The sequence below is a fragment of the Balaenoptera physalus genome, assembly GCF_965194825.1.
Source record: "Balaenoptera physalus genome assembly, chromosome: 13".
Taxonomy (NCBI): Eukaryota; Metazoa; Chordata; class Mammalia; order Artiodactyla; family Balaenopteridae; genus Balaenoptera; species Balaenoptera physalus.
Genome location: NC_138892.1, coordinates 60947343 through 60963085, shown reverse-complemented (window position 1 = coordinate 60963085; position 15743 = coordinate 60947343). Strand labels below are relative to the sequence as shown.

The window sequence follows — 15743 nt, the reverse complement described above, 5'->3', positions numbered from 1 at the left end:
TTCAACGCTCTGGATTCAACTTATGGATACTAGGTAGTCAAAATACATTTGTATATTAATAAGCAAAAACAATCCAAATTAAAAAATTGTGTCTAATTAAACTTGGATCAAGGGAGTCCTACTATGAGGAAAACGAATAGTTGGTATTCACAAAGCTGTTCTCTGTATCCCCAGCATGGGTTTTAGAAAACCAAACCACCAACTACCATCCTCAGTTTATGGAATCAAAGCAAGAAATGTCTCTACACAGGAAAAACTAGACCAGGCATCCTCTTCACTCCTAGCCAGTGGCAGAGGTTCTTTTGGTTATATAGTAAGAATTAGGTACATTAAGATATATCTGTAAATATATCATAGCAGTTTCTATAATCCCTTCATCGACTGAGGAAAAATTTTTTACATTTATGCACCATTCATTTTAGATCCTTTATTGTTTTTGTTTTTTGAATAAGGTATCTTTAAATTGGAATGGTTTGAACACATGCCATAATGACTCAACTAAGTAGCACAATGATGGGAAAATCTGAGATATTTACTCTAGACTTCAACTTTCTGCAAAAAGAACTTAAGAATGAAACAAAATTTATTTCTAAATCATTTGAGCCAAAACCGGAAAAGCCTCTCCCTCATAGCTCTTCTTTCAGCCAAAAAAAAAAAAAAAATTCCTCATACAATAACTTTCTCCTAAATCCACAGAATATATATGTAAGTTTACTATCCCAGGAGAAATTAAGGCACGAAAATCAAGAGACATGCCAACACTGTAGCATAATAAGCAAGCAGATGCAGAGGTAGGAGAGAATCTCTGTTGCTAGCAAGGAAAGCCAGTCTTCTAATGAGATTATTTATCCCTTTTCCTACCATATTGGTATTGTTATTTCTACATCAATCAATTTTCACCCAAAAGATAGCACGGTATAATTTATAAAGAATCTGAGTTTTAGCGCCAAAGAAATCTGATGCTGGGTCCTTGTTTCAGCACATACCAGTGCTGTTATCTTTGGCAAACAACTAATTTCCTCATATGTAAACTGAAAATACCTCTAAAGGCTGTTATGAGAATTAAAGAGAGAGAACACATGAGGTAGAATATGACCACTGCCTAGTAAACAGTAGGTACTTAGTTGTAGACAATGCTGAAGGGGCACAATCTGTTCCGGTCTTTAATGATAAACTCTGGATATTTCTGACAAAGTAAGGACAAATGTTTAATCCGGGACTTCCTTGGTGGTCCAGTGGTAAAGAATCCGCCTTCCAATGCAGGGACGCGTGTTCGATCCGTGGTCGGGGAACTAAGATCCCACATGCTGCGGGGCAACCAAGCCCGTGCGCCACAACTACTGAGCTCGCACGCCTCAACGAGAGAGCCCGCGTGCCACAAACTACAGAGCCCACATGCTCTGGAGCCCGCGCACCACAGCTAGAGAGAAGCCCACGCACCCCAATGAAAGACCCGCGTGCCACAACTAAGACCCGACGCAGCCAAAAAAAATAAAATAAGTAAATACTAAAAAAAAAAGGTTTAATCCATCTACCCTAAACCTTTTCTTTCCCTCTTTTATGTATGTAAGGTACCAGTAGCTCAATTATATAGTCTTGAAATTCTTCAAAATGCCCAACAATTTCCAGTGGTGATTCAATGGGCCAAATAAATACCCTCAAAGTCTTTAGGTGTATTTTAATTCCTTTCTCATGGTGCTCTAGGTCTCTCAAATTCATAGCTCACATCTCTAGAAGATGTTGTGATACCACTACTCTTTAGAAATATGGAGGGCACATTCCGATTGCTGTGCTACCCACATTTAGTGCTGTGTGTGTGTGTGCTACAGATGCTAAGCATCGTGCAGTGCATAAACTGCCCCACCTAAAACACCAACAGTGCTCCACATGAGAAACTTGATTCCCATAGTAACATAACCTTAAATATATTCTGAAGGCTCCTGATCATAACTTTGTCCAAAGGTACTGGCAAAACAGTCAATCTTTTATTATATTTAAGTCTCACACTTCAAAGTTGTGATGTTCAGTATGGTTAACTACTAGCCACGTGTGGCTAATGAGCATTTGAAATGTGGCTACTATGAACTGAGATGTGCTACAAAATGTAAAATATACATCAGATTTTGAATTCTTAAGCATGAAAAAATAATGTAAAATTTTATCAATAATTTTTGTATTAATTAATTTTGAAATAGCGTTTTGATGTAGTGTGCTTAATAAAATATATTATTAACATTAATTCCACTTTTCCTTAATGTAGCCACCATAAAATTTGAAATTACATATGTGGCTTGCATTACATTTTTATTGGACAGCCCCACTCTAAGGAGCCTAAACCAGTTCCTAAAAGCTCACTGGAGTTCAGAGAAACCCATTCTTTGTTATCAGGCATCCTGGGAAGAGAATTAATGAGAAATTGAGGCAAAATGCCTAATGATCACACAGCTTCATGTATTTCACTTTTCAAGCTACCTCTCCTATGCTTGTGTGTCTAGTTCTACTTATTCCAAAGGAAAGAATAACCTACTTTAGCACTTCAACATAAAGTCAGTTACTGCCTAATTCTGAATAGTCAACACTTCAGTACCATTCTTAAAGCTCATTGACCTAAAAAGAGGGGTTTTATAATAATAAAAGATAAATTGAGAGATAAAGGGATAGATTATATTAAAATGTTAACTGTAGAAACTAGGTGGTGTGTATCTGAGTGTTCACTCAATTTTTTTTGCCTCAGCTGTATGTATATTTGAAATTTTTAAAAATAAATATTGGGGGAAAAGTGTGGTCTCAGATTTAAGTCTCTCATTAAGATGAGTGTTTCATCCTAGGACAATCTTGAGGTCCAAGGATCATTATCGAAAGCTATGGGCTATGGGATCAACTACGACTTCTTCTGCTTAAATGTATGTGTTTTCGCTTAGTTACATCCAAAAGAACAGTAACAGTAGCAGTTTATACTTACACTGAGCTTATGTGTCAGGCTCTACACATCTCCCCAATGTCTCTATGATATATACTATTTCTTATCCCTATTTTATTGAGGAAGAAAAAAGATTAAGGAACTTCACCAAGGTCACCCAGCTCATATCATAAGTGGTAGAGCAAGAATCTGGACCCAGGCAATCTGGCCCCCAGTCTATGCTCCTAACCAGTTCATTATACTGCCTCTCAAAAGCATTCTCATTAGAACATCAGCTCCAAGAAGGGGGAGATTTTGCTTAGTTTATTGCTGTGTCTTCTGACTCTTAGAAAGGAGTGCAGGTGGTGAAAGAAAAAGATGGTGATGGTTCACAGGGAAATGTCTGTGTCTGTCTACCTGCGCAGAGTCCCAAAGCCTGAGAGAAGGCACTTACTCGGAAAAGCCTTTCCACTTCAGTAGATATTCCACTTGCCCCTTAACCACACGCCTGTCTAGCACCTTCTCCACGACGTACTCCTCCTCATCCTCTGAAGAAGAACTGTCAGCTGTCCGCTTGGTTTTCTTTCCCATGTCTCACGCTGTTCCACCTGAAAGACTAAGGCCACCGGGTTCCTGCAAATGGGAAGGACAAAAATGGTCAGAATCCACGTGAGCAGTTAAAACTCTGTCTCTTCTTGATGGGATGCAGGGGGTATAACACAAAGTTGCCATGTACCTTTTTCTTGTGTCTTAAAGCATCCTACAGATGAGTCCTAAGAGTTTAATCAAAAATGGGCAGATCCCCACTTTCTCAATTACAACTTTCTCTTCAGCTAACAAAATCAAAATTATTAGGTGGCACAATTATCTAACTCCTCTAATTTCAGATTCCATAAGACAAGTAATGTATGGGATTTTACTCCTAGCTAATTCTGTAACTGTTTACAAGTCATAAACTCAAAGACAAGTATGGAAAATCTTCACTTAAAAGAACCATGATAGAATTAACACATTTCCCTCCAAAGTTAATAAGGTTTTTTATAAAAAAGGAAAAAAAAAAAAAAGAAAATAAGAAAAGCCACCAAAATCTAACTTTCCTCTGCTCTGAGCATCCTGAACAGTCTCTTAGCAGCACAAAAAAAGTCCTGCTCAGGCACCTTTCACCACATTTTCAGTGACTCAGTACATTTCCCTTAAACAAACTGAGCTTGTCCCTTCTGAGCATCCATCAGCTCACAAAAGCAAGGCTGACATCTCAAACACATTAAGCTTCCCCTTTCATTTGGGGATGGGAGGGAGGCAGGAAGGAGAAAAAGATTTTTTAGTCCTAAAAATCAAAATTAGTCATTGAGTTGTTCAATAATTCTTAAGGCTCAACTAATCCAATTATTAAGGAGGTACCTCTCCTCTTAACTGGAGTTGACTTTGGGCCAAAGGAAGAGGAGGAGGAAAAAGAAGTCTGGTCCCAGACTCACATCAACATGAAGCCTCAAAACACAGAGGAACCATTCATAGGCCCAAGGAAAGCTGAAGCAAGGCAACACAAATGGAAATTGAGTTAAGCTCAGAAATATGCACAACCAGGGGTACTCAACAGAGAATCTAGTTTTTTAAATTCCCACGTTGTTGTTACCATAATCATTTTTAAGAATTCTTCCTTAACCATGTTAAATGGTGCCTAGAGTCTGGATTACAGAGTAGCAGGAACTGTTTTCTTAGCTGAACTCTTTTTATTTTGCTGTAACCTTTAAAGCTTTTTTTCAGCACTAAAAATATTTCCATCCGGATCAGAAGACCACCCCAGCAATAGGGAAGGTCACTACTGATCTCCGAATTTTGTTCGAGTAGCATAAAAAGTTGCATTTATCAATTTACTTCAAATTAGCAAATTTTAGGGAATTATTCCCAGAATATACAGTTGGAAACCATACCTCCAGAACTTACTAGCAATAGGTCTGCCCACCCAAAAAACCGTACCCATTACTGCCTCGTAATAAAACTATGTCTTCATTAACATACTTTATTTGGAAGACGGGGTGGGAGGATGGGGTAATGTAGGTGAGGGGTTTCAAAATAATTTTTCCATGAATTCAGTGGACAGTCCTAAGCTTCAAGAAAAAAAATCTTATTTGATTTATTTAAAATAAAAGCAGCCTCCAACCTCACCAGAGACAGGAAATGTCATATTCCAGGGAGAGTAACCCACCCCCGCCCCCACTCACCTTGGAATTTCCGGGAGCTGAGCAGCTTAGGTCAGAGCGCCAGGGTTAAAACCAGCCCCGGGTTAGATGCATGCAGTGAAGCATTGTGGCTATGGCCTCCCCTGCCTCACAAGGAAAAACAAGGATTTACATATGTGCTCTTCAGTTTGAGGGAGGAAAGAGGAAAATCTACCTTTACACCTTCATGCAGAAGAGGAGCCCCAGAGGCAGCAGATGAATGGGGGTTCCCTCCTTTACCTACCGGATCGCCCCAGTTCTTTCTTTCCCTCTGGGCTAACAGAAGGGGCCTCCCCTCCCAGGTCTGGGGCTTGGCGGGCTGGCAGCTCCCCCGCCCCCACCCAGCTGCCTAGGCGCCACTGCGCAGCTGTCCCAGTCCGTTGCCATGGCAACTGGCAGCCGTACTAGACTAAGGGAGCGGGGGGAGAGGCAAACGGAAAAGTTAAAAGGCTTAACTTTTCTTTTCAGTGAAGACTGGGTGGAGAAGTTGGAAGGTACCTCCCTTGGCCTCAAGGCTAAGGCATTCAGAGCTCTAGGGAATTGGCGCTTGGATTTTCAACCCAAAACTTGTGCTTATTCCTCTAAGAGCACTGGGAATTAATCAATAGCATTTTAAGATATAACAGGATTATAGCTCAACTGGGGGGGGGGGGAGCGGGGGGCGGGGAAAGGCTAGCTCCTTCTACAACAAGATCAGTACAAACTACCCACCCCCTAATCCAGCCCACCAGAAGCACTTTAGACAAGGCCTTTTCTACCATCTGTCACTGAACAGTTAATTAAGATTGCTGGGGTGGGGGTGGGGTGCAGGGACTAACCGGAGAGGGGGAAGGGAAGGATTTCAAAGATGCTATACAACTTTCCCTTTGGGGGGAATCACCGGATACAGAAACAGAATGTAGCGACTTGAAGCACTACCAAAGAACCTTTCAGCTGAAATTATAGATAGAAAAAAATTTAATTCTTAAGTAGTTTTAAAAAAGAGAAGGGAGGGAGCAGTCCAGTCACAACCATTACTATTAAAACCACTTCTCATTAGTTGTTCTTGTAATGTTATAGAACAAATTTTTAAATAATTACCCACCTGGAACATTAATTATACGGTATAGTAATTTAAAACTTTGTATATTAAGAATCCCTAATACTTGAGAAAAGGAAGACTGAAAGAAAAGAGAATTAAGACTTGCAGTCCCATGAATTCCTTTCTCCTGGCCCTAAGAACATTTTAGAGAGCTCCAAAACTCTGCTCTCTGCTTTACAGATATGGGTCTTTTAGAGATAGAGGCTGCTGCCATAGGAGATTAAGAAAAAGGGACAATCAAAAGCAAAGAACCCGACTGAGGAAAAAAAAGAATGGTGATTCTTTTACAGTTTAAGGGCTAGAGCCTGGACCAGATAAAGCATCGAGACTGGTTATTATTTTGGTTATCAAACAGAAGAAACTGTAGGGTATGAGGGCAAAGTGGACAGTTTTCAACTACGAGGATTTCTTCAACCTTGAATAGACCCATCAGGAAATCTGAGTAAAAACTGCCTTTCTCGATTCTTCCTAACTTTTTAAAACTTTTTGTAGTTAAGGGATATGAAAACAATGCCAAAGGAATTAGATCAGAGTTGTGATTCTGTGATTAACTTGCCATGTGTGATCTTGAGTAAATAGATTTTAGCTCTAACCCCAGAATCACTAAAGTGGGCCAAATAAATCCCCACTGCCTACCACCTAGGGAAAGAGTGAGTTTATGTTGAAACCAAAGGGCTATTAAGTCCCCCAAAGAGAAGCTTTTGTAAAAATATTACAGGGCCTAATACAACAGCAGCAGGAAATATGTGACCTTCCAAATTCCTAAGCCATTAAACCATATCACATGCAGTAACTCCTGCAGTTCAACATGTTAGAGAGCAAGAAAGGAGGAACTGTGTCTCTGTTAACCAGGTGCTGGTAAACTAATAAACCTTCAGAGAAAAGGCAGGTAACCCTTTCTCTCCAGGGCAAAATTCTTACTCCTTAAAATTCAGGAAAGCATTGGAGATGGCAGAATGAAAAGACTAAGCAATTCTGTAAAGGGATAAAGGACAGGAAAGAAGGACAGCAATGCTAACATTTTAGTGAAACCTTTCAGGGGAAACAAGGGAATTCAATGAGTAAAGGGACAAAAACATTCAGGTGTCCATCCTTCTCCTTAAAACATCAGGAAATAAAGAGCCAGATGAATTCCCTCCTTCCCACTCTTAAGAACTGCCTAAAAGGCACATGGCTAAGATCCCTTTCTCTTTGGGAAACGGGTTTTGTAACAGCTGACAAATCAAATTGGGCCTTATGCCAGGAGTCAGAGTCCAACCATAATATTCTGTAAAGAATGGCATGCAATTGTCTTGTAAATCTCCTGGACAGTCACAGATCAGAAGCTGGCAAGGATGACGACATAGTTCTGATGGAATGTGTCTTATCTTAACCTTGAAGTTACAGATCGGCTCAGGAGCAGCAGTAAATGAGAAATGCACTCAGACACCGGAGGGGACGTAATTCTCTTTTAGACAGTGCGACCCAGTGTATTAGGGTCAAATGAAACACAGAGTCAGACGGACAATTTAAGGGCTAGAGTCTGGACCAGATAAAGCATCAAGACTGGTGGTTCACGCTGAGCTTGGAAGGAGGGAGCATTCCAGTGTGAGAAATGAGACATGGCTGGCAGGATGATGGCTTGATTAAGGTAGAATCCCAATACCATGACAGAGAAAGAGAGGCTGAGCCTCTGAGCACAACCTTATTATCCTTATGGAAATCTCCATGGGAAGGGGAGAGCTTCTCAAGTTTCTAGAGACCTTCAGACATAACAGCTCTCAGCCTTTTCTTGAACATACACAGGAACTCTCTGGTAAAGGCATCAACAACCACAGAGTCCAGCAATTTAATGGCCCATCAGATGACAAGAAAGAGCAGGCCCACGAACCCTTCATATCAATGATACAAGGCAAATTCACCTTACAGGCCTCTGAGTGCTGGGGGAAAAACACCTAAACCAGGGATCTGGTGAAAATTCAGCCTTGGACAAACATCAAAGAGCTCTGCGGTCAGGCACAGTCAGAACCCACATTCCAAGTCGATGACAGGAAACTTCTTTAACACATGAATCTTCCAGAAAAAAAAAAGGGGGGGAAGAGGTGAGGAGGTGAAGCAGAAAGAGAGGGACAAAAAAACCCCCACACATTATACGGGTAAAAGAAAAAAAAAAATGGTAAAAACTGCCAGTGCCCAGAAATTACAGAGAGGGCATTACAGAAAACTGGAGCAATCCAGAAGAACAACAGATGTAATGATTAGCTGTTTGTATCAACCAATCAATCCTGGAAACAGAACCACCCACATGAGACCTCTGGTATCTGTCTGCTCTGTCTAGTTCAGGCTCTGCTCTAGTCCCTCCAGTTGACTTTTCAATGTCAACTGTCCTGGTGGCTTTTCTTAGATCTTGGTGTAGCACACTGTATTTTCATTACGACTTACGAGCAAAAGCATATTTATGTATTATATATAATCTAAGTTTTCTTTGTATTGTTTAAAAGTAATGAAACCAACTGCTAAGCTGCCTCACTGAGCTACCTACTAAACTGACATTAGTCAAACCAAATGTCAAAATGCATAATCAATGAGCTCTTTATTTTAGAGTTTCAACATAAATTTTATAAGCCCACTAAAAAGGCAAAATCTTCTATAAAGAAAGTCATTCTAAAGAGTAGGAAAGAGCAAGGGCATATGCAAAGGTCCCTATCACATGTATTAATATGCCACTGATGGGTGACTTCAGTTGGTCTAGGCTTGAGAAACTCCCATTTCTCCCCTAAGGCCCTTGGGGAAAGCTGGTGGCTTACGCGAAGATTAAACTGTCAGCTACAGCATTGTCTTCAAGGCGTCATCTTTATAGCCGTATTGCAGCAAATAAAACAGATGAAAAGCAACCAAATTTACAGAACCATTTTAATCTGGTTTGTGTTCTTTGCTCTTTATAGATCTAGAAGTACCAATAGTTTTAGGTTTGTTAACACATACAGCATAAAACTAAAATACCCTTGATAAAGATGTTTTCTTCCACTAGATTTATGATTTCCAAAGTATTCGCCATGTGACATTTTAACAAAAACACAGCCTAGGGATGCACATTACAGCTGTCCTAGCTGTCTCAGGTTTTGTTAAATGGGCTGATAACGATCACTCTACCTCCACCAAAAGCCTATGCGCACCCAACTCAAGAGGAGTTAAAAGCTTTTCAAATGTCTATTTAAGAGACTGGATTAGGAAAGAGGTGAGGAGGAAGATTAACTGTGGTCGTTAACACCCCTGTCATTAACAAGCCACATACAGAGAACACAAACTTTATTAATAGAGAGGAGTGTGGAAAGAGGAAATGCTCTCTCCCTTGGCTAGCACAAGCTCCAGTTCATGATCCTTCAAAAATCAGGCCAAGGCACTGCTTCAACCAGTCACAGAATTATTCTGGGGGCAAAGTATCCTATTTGTTGATTATCTAAGCCTCCTGCTCCAGCGAGCAAGGCAGTAAAGAGCCTTTTGTTCTTTTAGATTAAAACATCTATATTATAAATGGAGATAAAGGGTGCCTTTATAAATTTCATTTGACTGTACTGTTCTCCAAGCTCTGAATGCCATTAAAAAATATAAATGAATGTGTACTACAGCAATTCTCAGAACTGCTCAAAGCGTGAAGTCTGGTTCATTGGTATATTTAGCACTAACACACAAATTCTTGATAACTCATTACCAGATCACAATTCCACAAAATAGTAATTTTACATGAGATTTGTCTCTTTCCTTTATTCAAATCTACCGAGTGTCCATCTTCTCTAAATTTAGTTAGGGCACACCTAACCCCATCGCTGGGCAAGAGGTTAGATAGTCAATTGTTCCAAGATTCATGAGAAAGTAGAATTTGTATCACTATGGGCAAATGTCTTCCAGATGGTGCTTCCAACAACTCTATCCTTGGAATGTGCTGAATTCATCTCAAAGCACCACAGTCTCTAGTGAGTGTTAATCTCACACCCACTCCTTTCTATTAATTAAATGTGATGAAGCATGAACTAGTAGATCTTGTCACCTTTCATGAAGAACCTAGCAATTTCATCATAAATCTTAAGAAAAATGAGTAAGAGCAACATTTGAGTAGATTACCACGAATCTTAGATTTTTACGTACCACTTTGGCAATTCATGTTCACAAAATATGGAAGGGTTAAAAGAGAACTGAAGTATCCACCACCAAATAAAATTATGGTCATAAAGCAGTTTCTAAACAGCCATAAAATTAAGACTCATGCTTATCTAGCTTGTACAGATTTTGGCTATCAGCAGCTTAAGGGTTACAAGGGCCCCTTCAGGTCATTTCAACAAATCCTCTATTTGAAGGAAGAGCTTCTACTATGCCAAACATTTACATTCTAACAGTCTTAGTTTTGCAAAGACATTCAAGAGTCATAAAAATTAATTTGCATATCCCAACTAAAATCTCTGTTGAGATGGTATTAGACTTTAAGTCAATATGCTAAAATCTAATTAATACATCCTGACAAAAAAGGAGTTTTTATATAATTGGAATAAGAAAGATATCTCAGACTGTAAAACTTCAGGAGTAAAAGAGAGCATTCCTTCAATATATGGCATAGTTTTGTGCTCTGCCATTACCTTGGTGTATTAGCAACATGAATTATATTGAAGTCATAGCCTACAATTTAGATAAATAAAATCAAGCCAGTATTGAACTTTTTCCCATCCCATACAACGGTATCCTTGGCAGCTCCTTGGCCATCTATTATGATCCTGACCAATTTCTCTCTGTGGCAATTTAAAAGCTGTAAAAAAATACATAATGGGTGATGACAGGAGAAACAAACCTACACCAGAAATTATTGAACCTTGTACATCTCTGCAAGCGTCTCTATTGACATTTAAGTGTGAGTTACTATGCCACAATATCATAAAAGTGTGCTCTACACTTCAGATATCTTGATAGTTAAATGCAAAGAAAGGCCATCAGATAAACAGCTAAAGGGATGGGCCAATCTCAGACCACCCAGCTCTTCCACTGAGCACTCTGACACATTGCTTATGCCAGCCAAATAAGATGTTTCTGACTCTCTTTTTGTCCAGCTTCCAACCATCATCCCAATTCAGATCCTATGCCAAAAGGATGATACAGTAATACTGATCCTTGCTCTAAAATTGGTTATGGGACATTTATTGAGGGCCAAGTAGGTGTCAAGCATTGCATAAGCAGTGAGTCTAGCCCAGTCTTCAACTTAAGGACTAAGGATTTTAAGATTCTCCTTAGTTAAGTCAGCACTGGTTAGCACCATCCCCAAAGGTTATTACAGAAAAGCTACTAAAGGGGTAGCTAGTTAACAGTGGCAATATCAGGACTAGGAATAAGGAGATGTGGGTCCTATCCCAACTAGATCACTGAAAGGTTGAACTGGACAGTTCACTTAACCTTAAGGGTGTTAGCTATTTGCCCCACTTATCTCATAGGTCTGCTGTGGGGGTAAAAAAGCTAAACACTTTTAAAAATATAAAGCAGGGGCTTCCCTGGTGGCGCAGTGGTTAAGAATCCGCCTGCCAATGCAGGGGACACAGGTTCGAGCCCTGCTCCGGGAAGATCCCACATGCCGCGGAGCAACTAAGCCCATGCACCGCAACTACTGAGCCTGCGCTCTAGAGCCCGCGAGCCACAACTACTGAAGCCCGTGCACCCTAGAACCCGTGCACCGCAACGAAGAGTAGCCCCCGCTCGCCGCAACTAGAGAGAAAGCCCGCGCGCAGCAACGAAGACCCAACACAGCCATAAATAAATAAACAAATTTATTTAAAAAAAAAAAAAATATATATATATATATAAAGCAGGGAAGTTAATAGTAGATGAAGTTAAAAATAATGAACACGTAGGTGTTTCCTCCTCTTCTATTTTCTGGAACAGTCTGTGTAGAATTTGATATTATTTCTTCTGTAGAAGTTGGGAAAATTCACCTGTGAAGCCATCTAGACCTGGAGTTTTCTTTGTGGGGAGGCTGTTAACTACAAATTCCATTATCCTTGATACATATAGGGCTAGTGAGGTTCTGAATTTCTTCTGAAGTGAGCTCTGGTAGTTTGTCTTTCAAGGAAGCCATTCATTTTACCTTAGACATTGAATGTATTGGCATAGTTGTTCATAATACTCCCTTATTACCCTTTCACTGTCTGTAGGATCAGTAGTGATAGCCCTTCTCTTATTCCTGATATTAGTAATTTGTGACGTTTTCCCCCTGATCAGACTTGCTCGTTAATTTTATTTATCATCTCAAAAAACCAACTTTCAGTTTCATTGATTTTTCTCTACTGGTTTTGTCTTATACTTCATCAACTACTTACTGCTTTTACCTTCACTATTTCCTTTCTTCTGCTTACTTTGGGTTTAATTTGCTTTTTCTTTTTTTAATTGAATAAATTTGACACGTAACACTGTAAGTTAAGGTGTACAGTGTGTTACTTTGATACATTTGTGTATTGTAATATGGTGGACAATGTAGTGATATTTATGTTACATAATTGCAGTACAATATTATTGTCCATATTCACTATACCATGCATTAGGTCTTTAGGGTTATTTACTACTTGTTACAAGTTTGTACCCTTAAACACCATCACTATTATCCCTTCTTTTTCTAGGTTCTTAAGATAGAAACAGACTCTAGATCTTTCTGCCTTTTTAATTAAAGCATTTAATATTATAAATTTTCCTCTAAGCACTGCCTTGGCTATATCCCATAAATTTTGACGTCATCATTTTTATTCAGTTCAAAATATTTTCTAATTTTCTGTGTGTGATCTCTTCTTTGTTCCATGGGTTACTTAGAAGTGTGTTTAGTTTCAAATATTTGGGGATCTTCCAGATGTCTTTCAGTTACTGATTTCTAATTTAATTCCATTATGGCCAGAAAACATACTTTGTATGATCAAATCCTTTTAATTTTGAGATTTGTTTTATGACAGAAGATGGTCTGTGTTGATAAATGTTCCCGTGCACTTGAAAAAAATGTGTATTCTGCTACTGTTGGATGGAATATCCTATGAATGTCAATTACATCAGGCTGGTTAATAGTGTTGTTCAAGTCTATTCCGTACTGACTTTCTGTCTACTTGTTCTATTAATTACGGAAAAAGGGTGTTGAAATCTTCAATATAATTGCAGATATCTACTATTTCAGTTCTATTGTTTTTTTTAATTAAAAGAGGGTGTTGAAGTCTCCAGCATAATTGCAGATGTCTATTATTTAGTTCTATTGTTTTTTTCTTTCTTGTACTTTGACACTTACTATTAGTTGTGTAAAATTTAGAATTATTGTGTCCTCTTGATGAATTGATCCTTTTATCATCTAACCTAGTGTTAGCTATTTGCCCTACCTACCTCATGTCTGTTACGGAAAAAGAACAAGGAAACACTTCGGAAAATATACAGGAAACAGAAGGTAAAATGTTGGATGTTAAAAATAACTTTAATGAATTTGTTGAACTATCTCTAAGTTTCATCTATGCTTGTCTCCAACTACACATATAAATGAGGGTTGCCTATGTTTCATCAGATTCCTAGATATAATTTATTGTTGCGAAACACTGAACAAATTAGCAGTATATTACCCTCCACAACTCCCTGTGAGGTAGTAAGTGAGTCTTAATGATTTAGGGATGAGAAACAAGGCACAAGGAGTTCAAGGATTTGCCTCAGAAACCAAACTTAAGATAGATTTCCCAGCCTATTGGCTGACCTCTTTAGCAGAGGGCATTTTATTCCAACATAATTATGCCTGCTGTCTCAGATATGAACTTGCTTTATTCTAAGAATTGTAGATTACAATCAGAGAAATACTTGAATTCAATTTGGTTCCTCCTCTCCATGGAAGAAATAAATAATGAGTGTGTTATGAAACTTGATCTTAAAGTAGTCCTTTCAATGACACCATCTCAATCCTATGCTTTCTGGTGTCCTTCCTAGCAATGAAACACAATGCAACAGGCACTTGGTAAGTCTGAAGAATAAGACTGCGTGTTGGGACTTCCCTGGTGGTCCAGTGGTTAAGAATCCGCACTTCCACTGCAGGGGGCACGGGTTCAATCCCTGGTCAGGAAACTAAGATCCGGCATGCCAATTGGTTAAAAAAAAAAGACTGCATGTGAAAAATTTTAAAACTAGGTCCATGACCTATTTTCAGTTAGAAAAAATCTGTCAGTGCTATTTTTTTTTTTATATTCTGCTTACTCCCCTCTCTTTAAAAATAATTTTAAATTGAGGTATAATTGATTGTAAGTGTTTAAATTTGATGAACTATTCTTACTGGATAGGAAATCCAGACTACACAGTCCACAGCCTCATTAGAATGAGTGAAAAGTGGTCCAGCTAGTCCATTACATTCTTTTTAGACAATCACACACAATTAACAAGTACAGTTTGTTATCCTGTGTTAACACCCTGAGAAGTTGACAAGCAGCCAACAAAGTCTTCTGTCCCTCAAGTCCTAGGCAAAACCACCAGTGGACTACACTGGCCCAAAATATAAGAATGAGTTCTTGATTTGCATTTAAAATTAACTTCAAAAATAAACTCCAAGACAATTTAGGAGTCACTTCATAAAAGTCTTAGGTCTAGAGGGCTATTAGTTCTCACCTATCCAATTTCTTCCATATAAGAAACTAAGGACTGGGATTTCCCTGGTGGCACAGTAGTTAAGAATCCACCTGCCAATGCAGGGGACACGGGTTTGATCCCTGGTCCGGGAAGATCCCACATGTCACAGGGCGTCTAAGCCCATGCGCCACAACTACTGAGCCTGCGCTCTAGAGCCTGCGAGCCACAACTACTGAAGCCCACGCACTGGAACAAGAAGCCACCGCAATGAGAAGCCCACGCACCGCAAAAAAAGAGTAGCCCCCGCTTGCCACAACTAGAGAAAGCCCGTGTGCAGCAACAAAGACCCAACACAGCCAAAAAGAAAAAAGAAACTAAGGACTGAAGAGGGCAAATGGCTCACTTGGGTCTCCTGAGCCTTCCCCTGCCCCCAGCTGCCCCTCATTTTTAAAAATAACCTTTCCTTTTTTGAATTAGGTAAAATTTATTTGCATAGGGGTTAGAGAACCAGGGTATAACAGTCTGAATGATAGCCCTCCAAAAGTTATCCGTGACCTAATCCCTCAAACCTGTGAATATTACTTTACATGGCAAAAGATGTGCTTTAAAGATGTGAAAGGAGAAATTTATCCTGGATTATCAGTGGGCCTTAAGTGCAATCACATGTATCTTTTTAAGAGAGGCAGGAGTTCTGAGACAGACACACAGAGAAGGCAACACGAAGACAGAGCAGGGAGAGATGAGGCCATAAGCCAAGGAAAACTGACAACCACCAGAAGCTGGAAAGGCAAGAAAGGGACCCTCCCATAGGGCCTCCAGAATGGGCTCAACACCTTGATTGCAGACTTCTGGCCTCCAGAATTGCGAGAGAATAAATTCCTGTTGTCTGAAGCCACCAGGTTTGTGGTAATTGCAGCCACAAGAAACCAAGACACAGGGGAAATAAAATTTTAAAAATCAT

The 15743-nt window shown here is 39.5% G+C and overlaps 1 protein-coding gene across 5 annotated transcripts in view; it reads right to left on the bottom strand.

Moving 5' to 3' along the window:
• Positions 1 to 15743, bottom strand: part of CBX5 (chromobox 5) — a 36411-nt gene that overhangs the window by 14779 nt on the left and 5889 nt on the right. For 2 of the 5 annotated variants that reach the window (XM_082420501.1, XM_082420498.1), the window contains exon 2: positions 3354 to 3532. In XM_082420501.1, the coding sequence (XP_082276627.1) occupies positions 3354 to 3490 (137 nt within the window). In that variant the 5' untranslated portion in view covers positions 3491 to 3532. The other 3 variants (XM_082420497.1, XM_082420499.1, XM_082420500.1) reach the window with 3 other exon arrangements.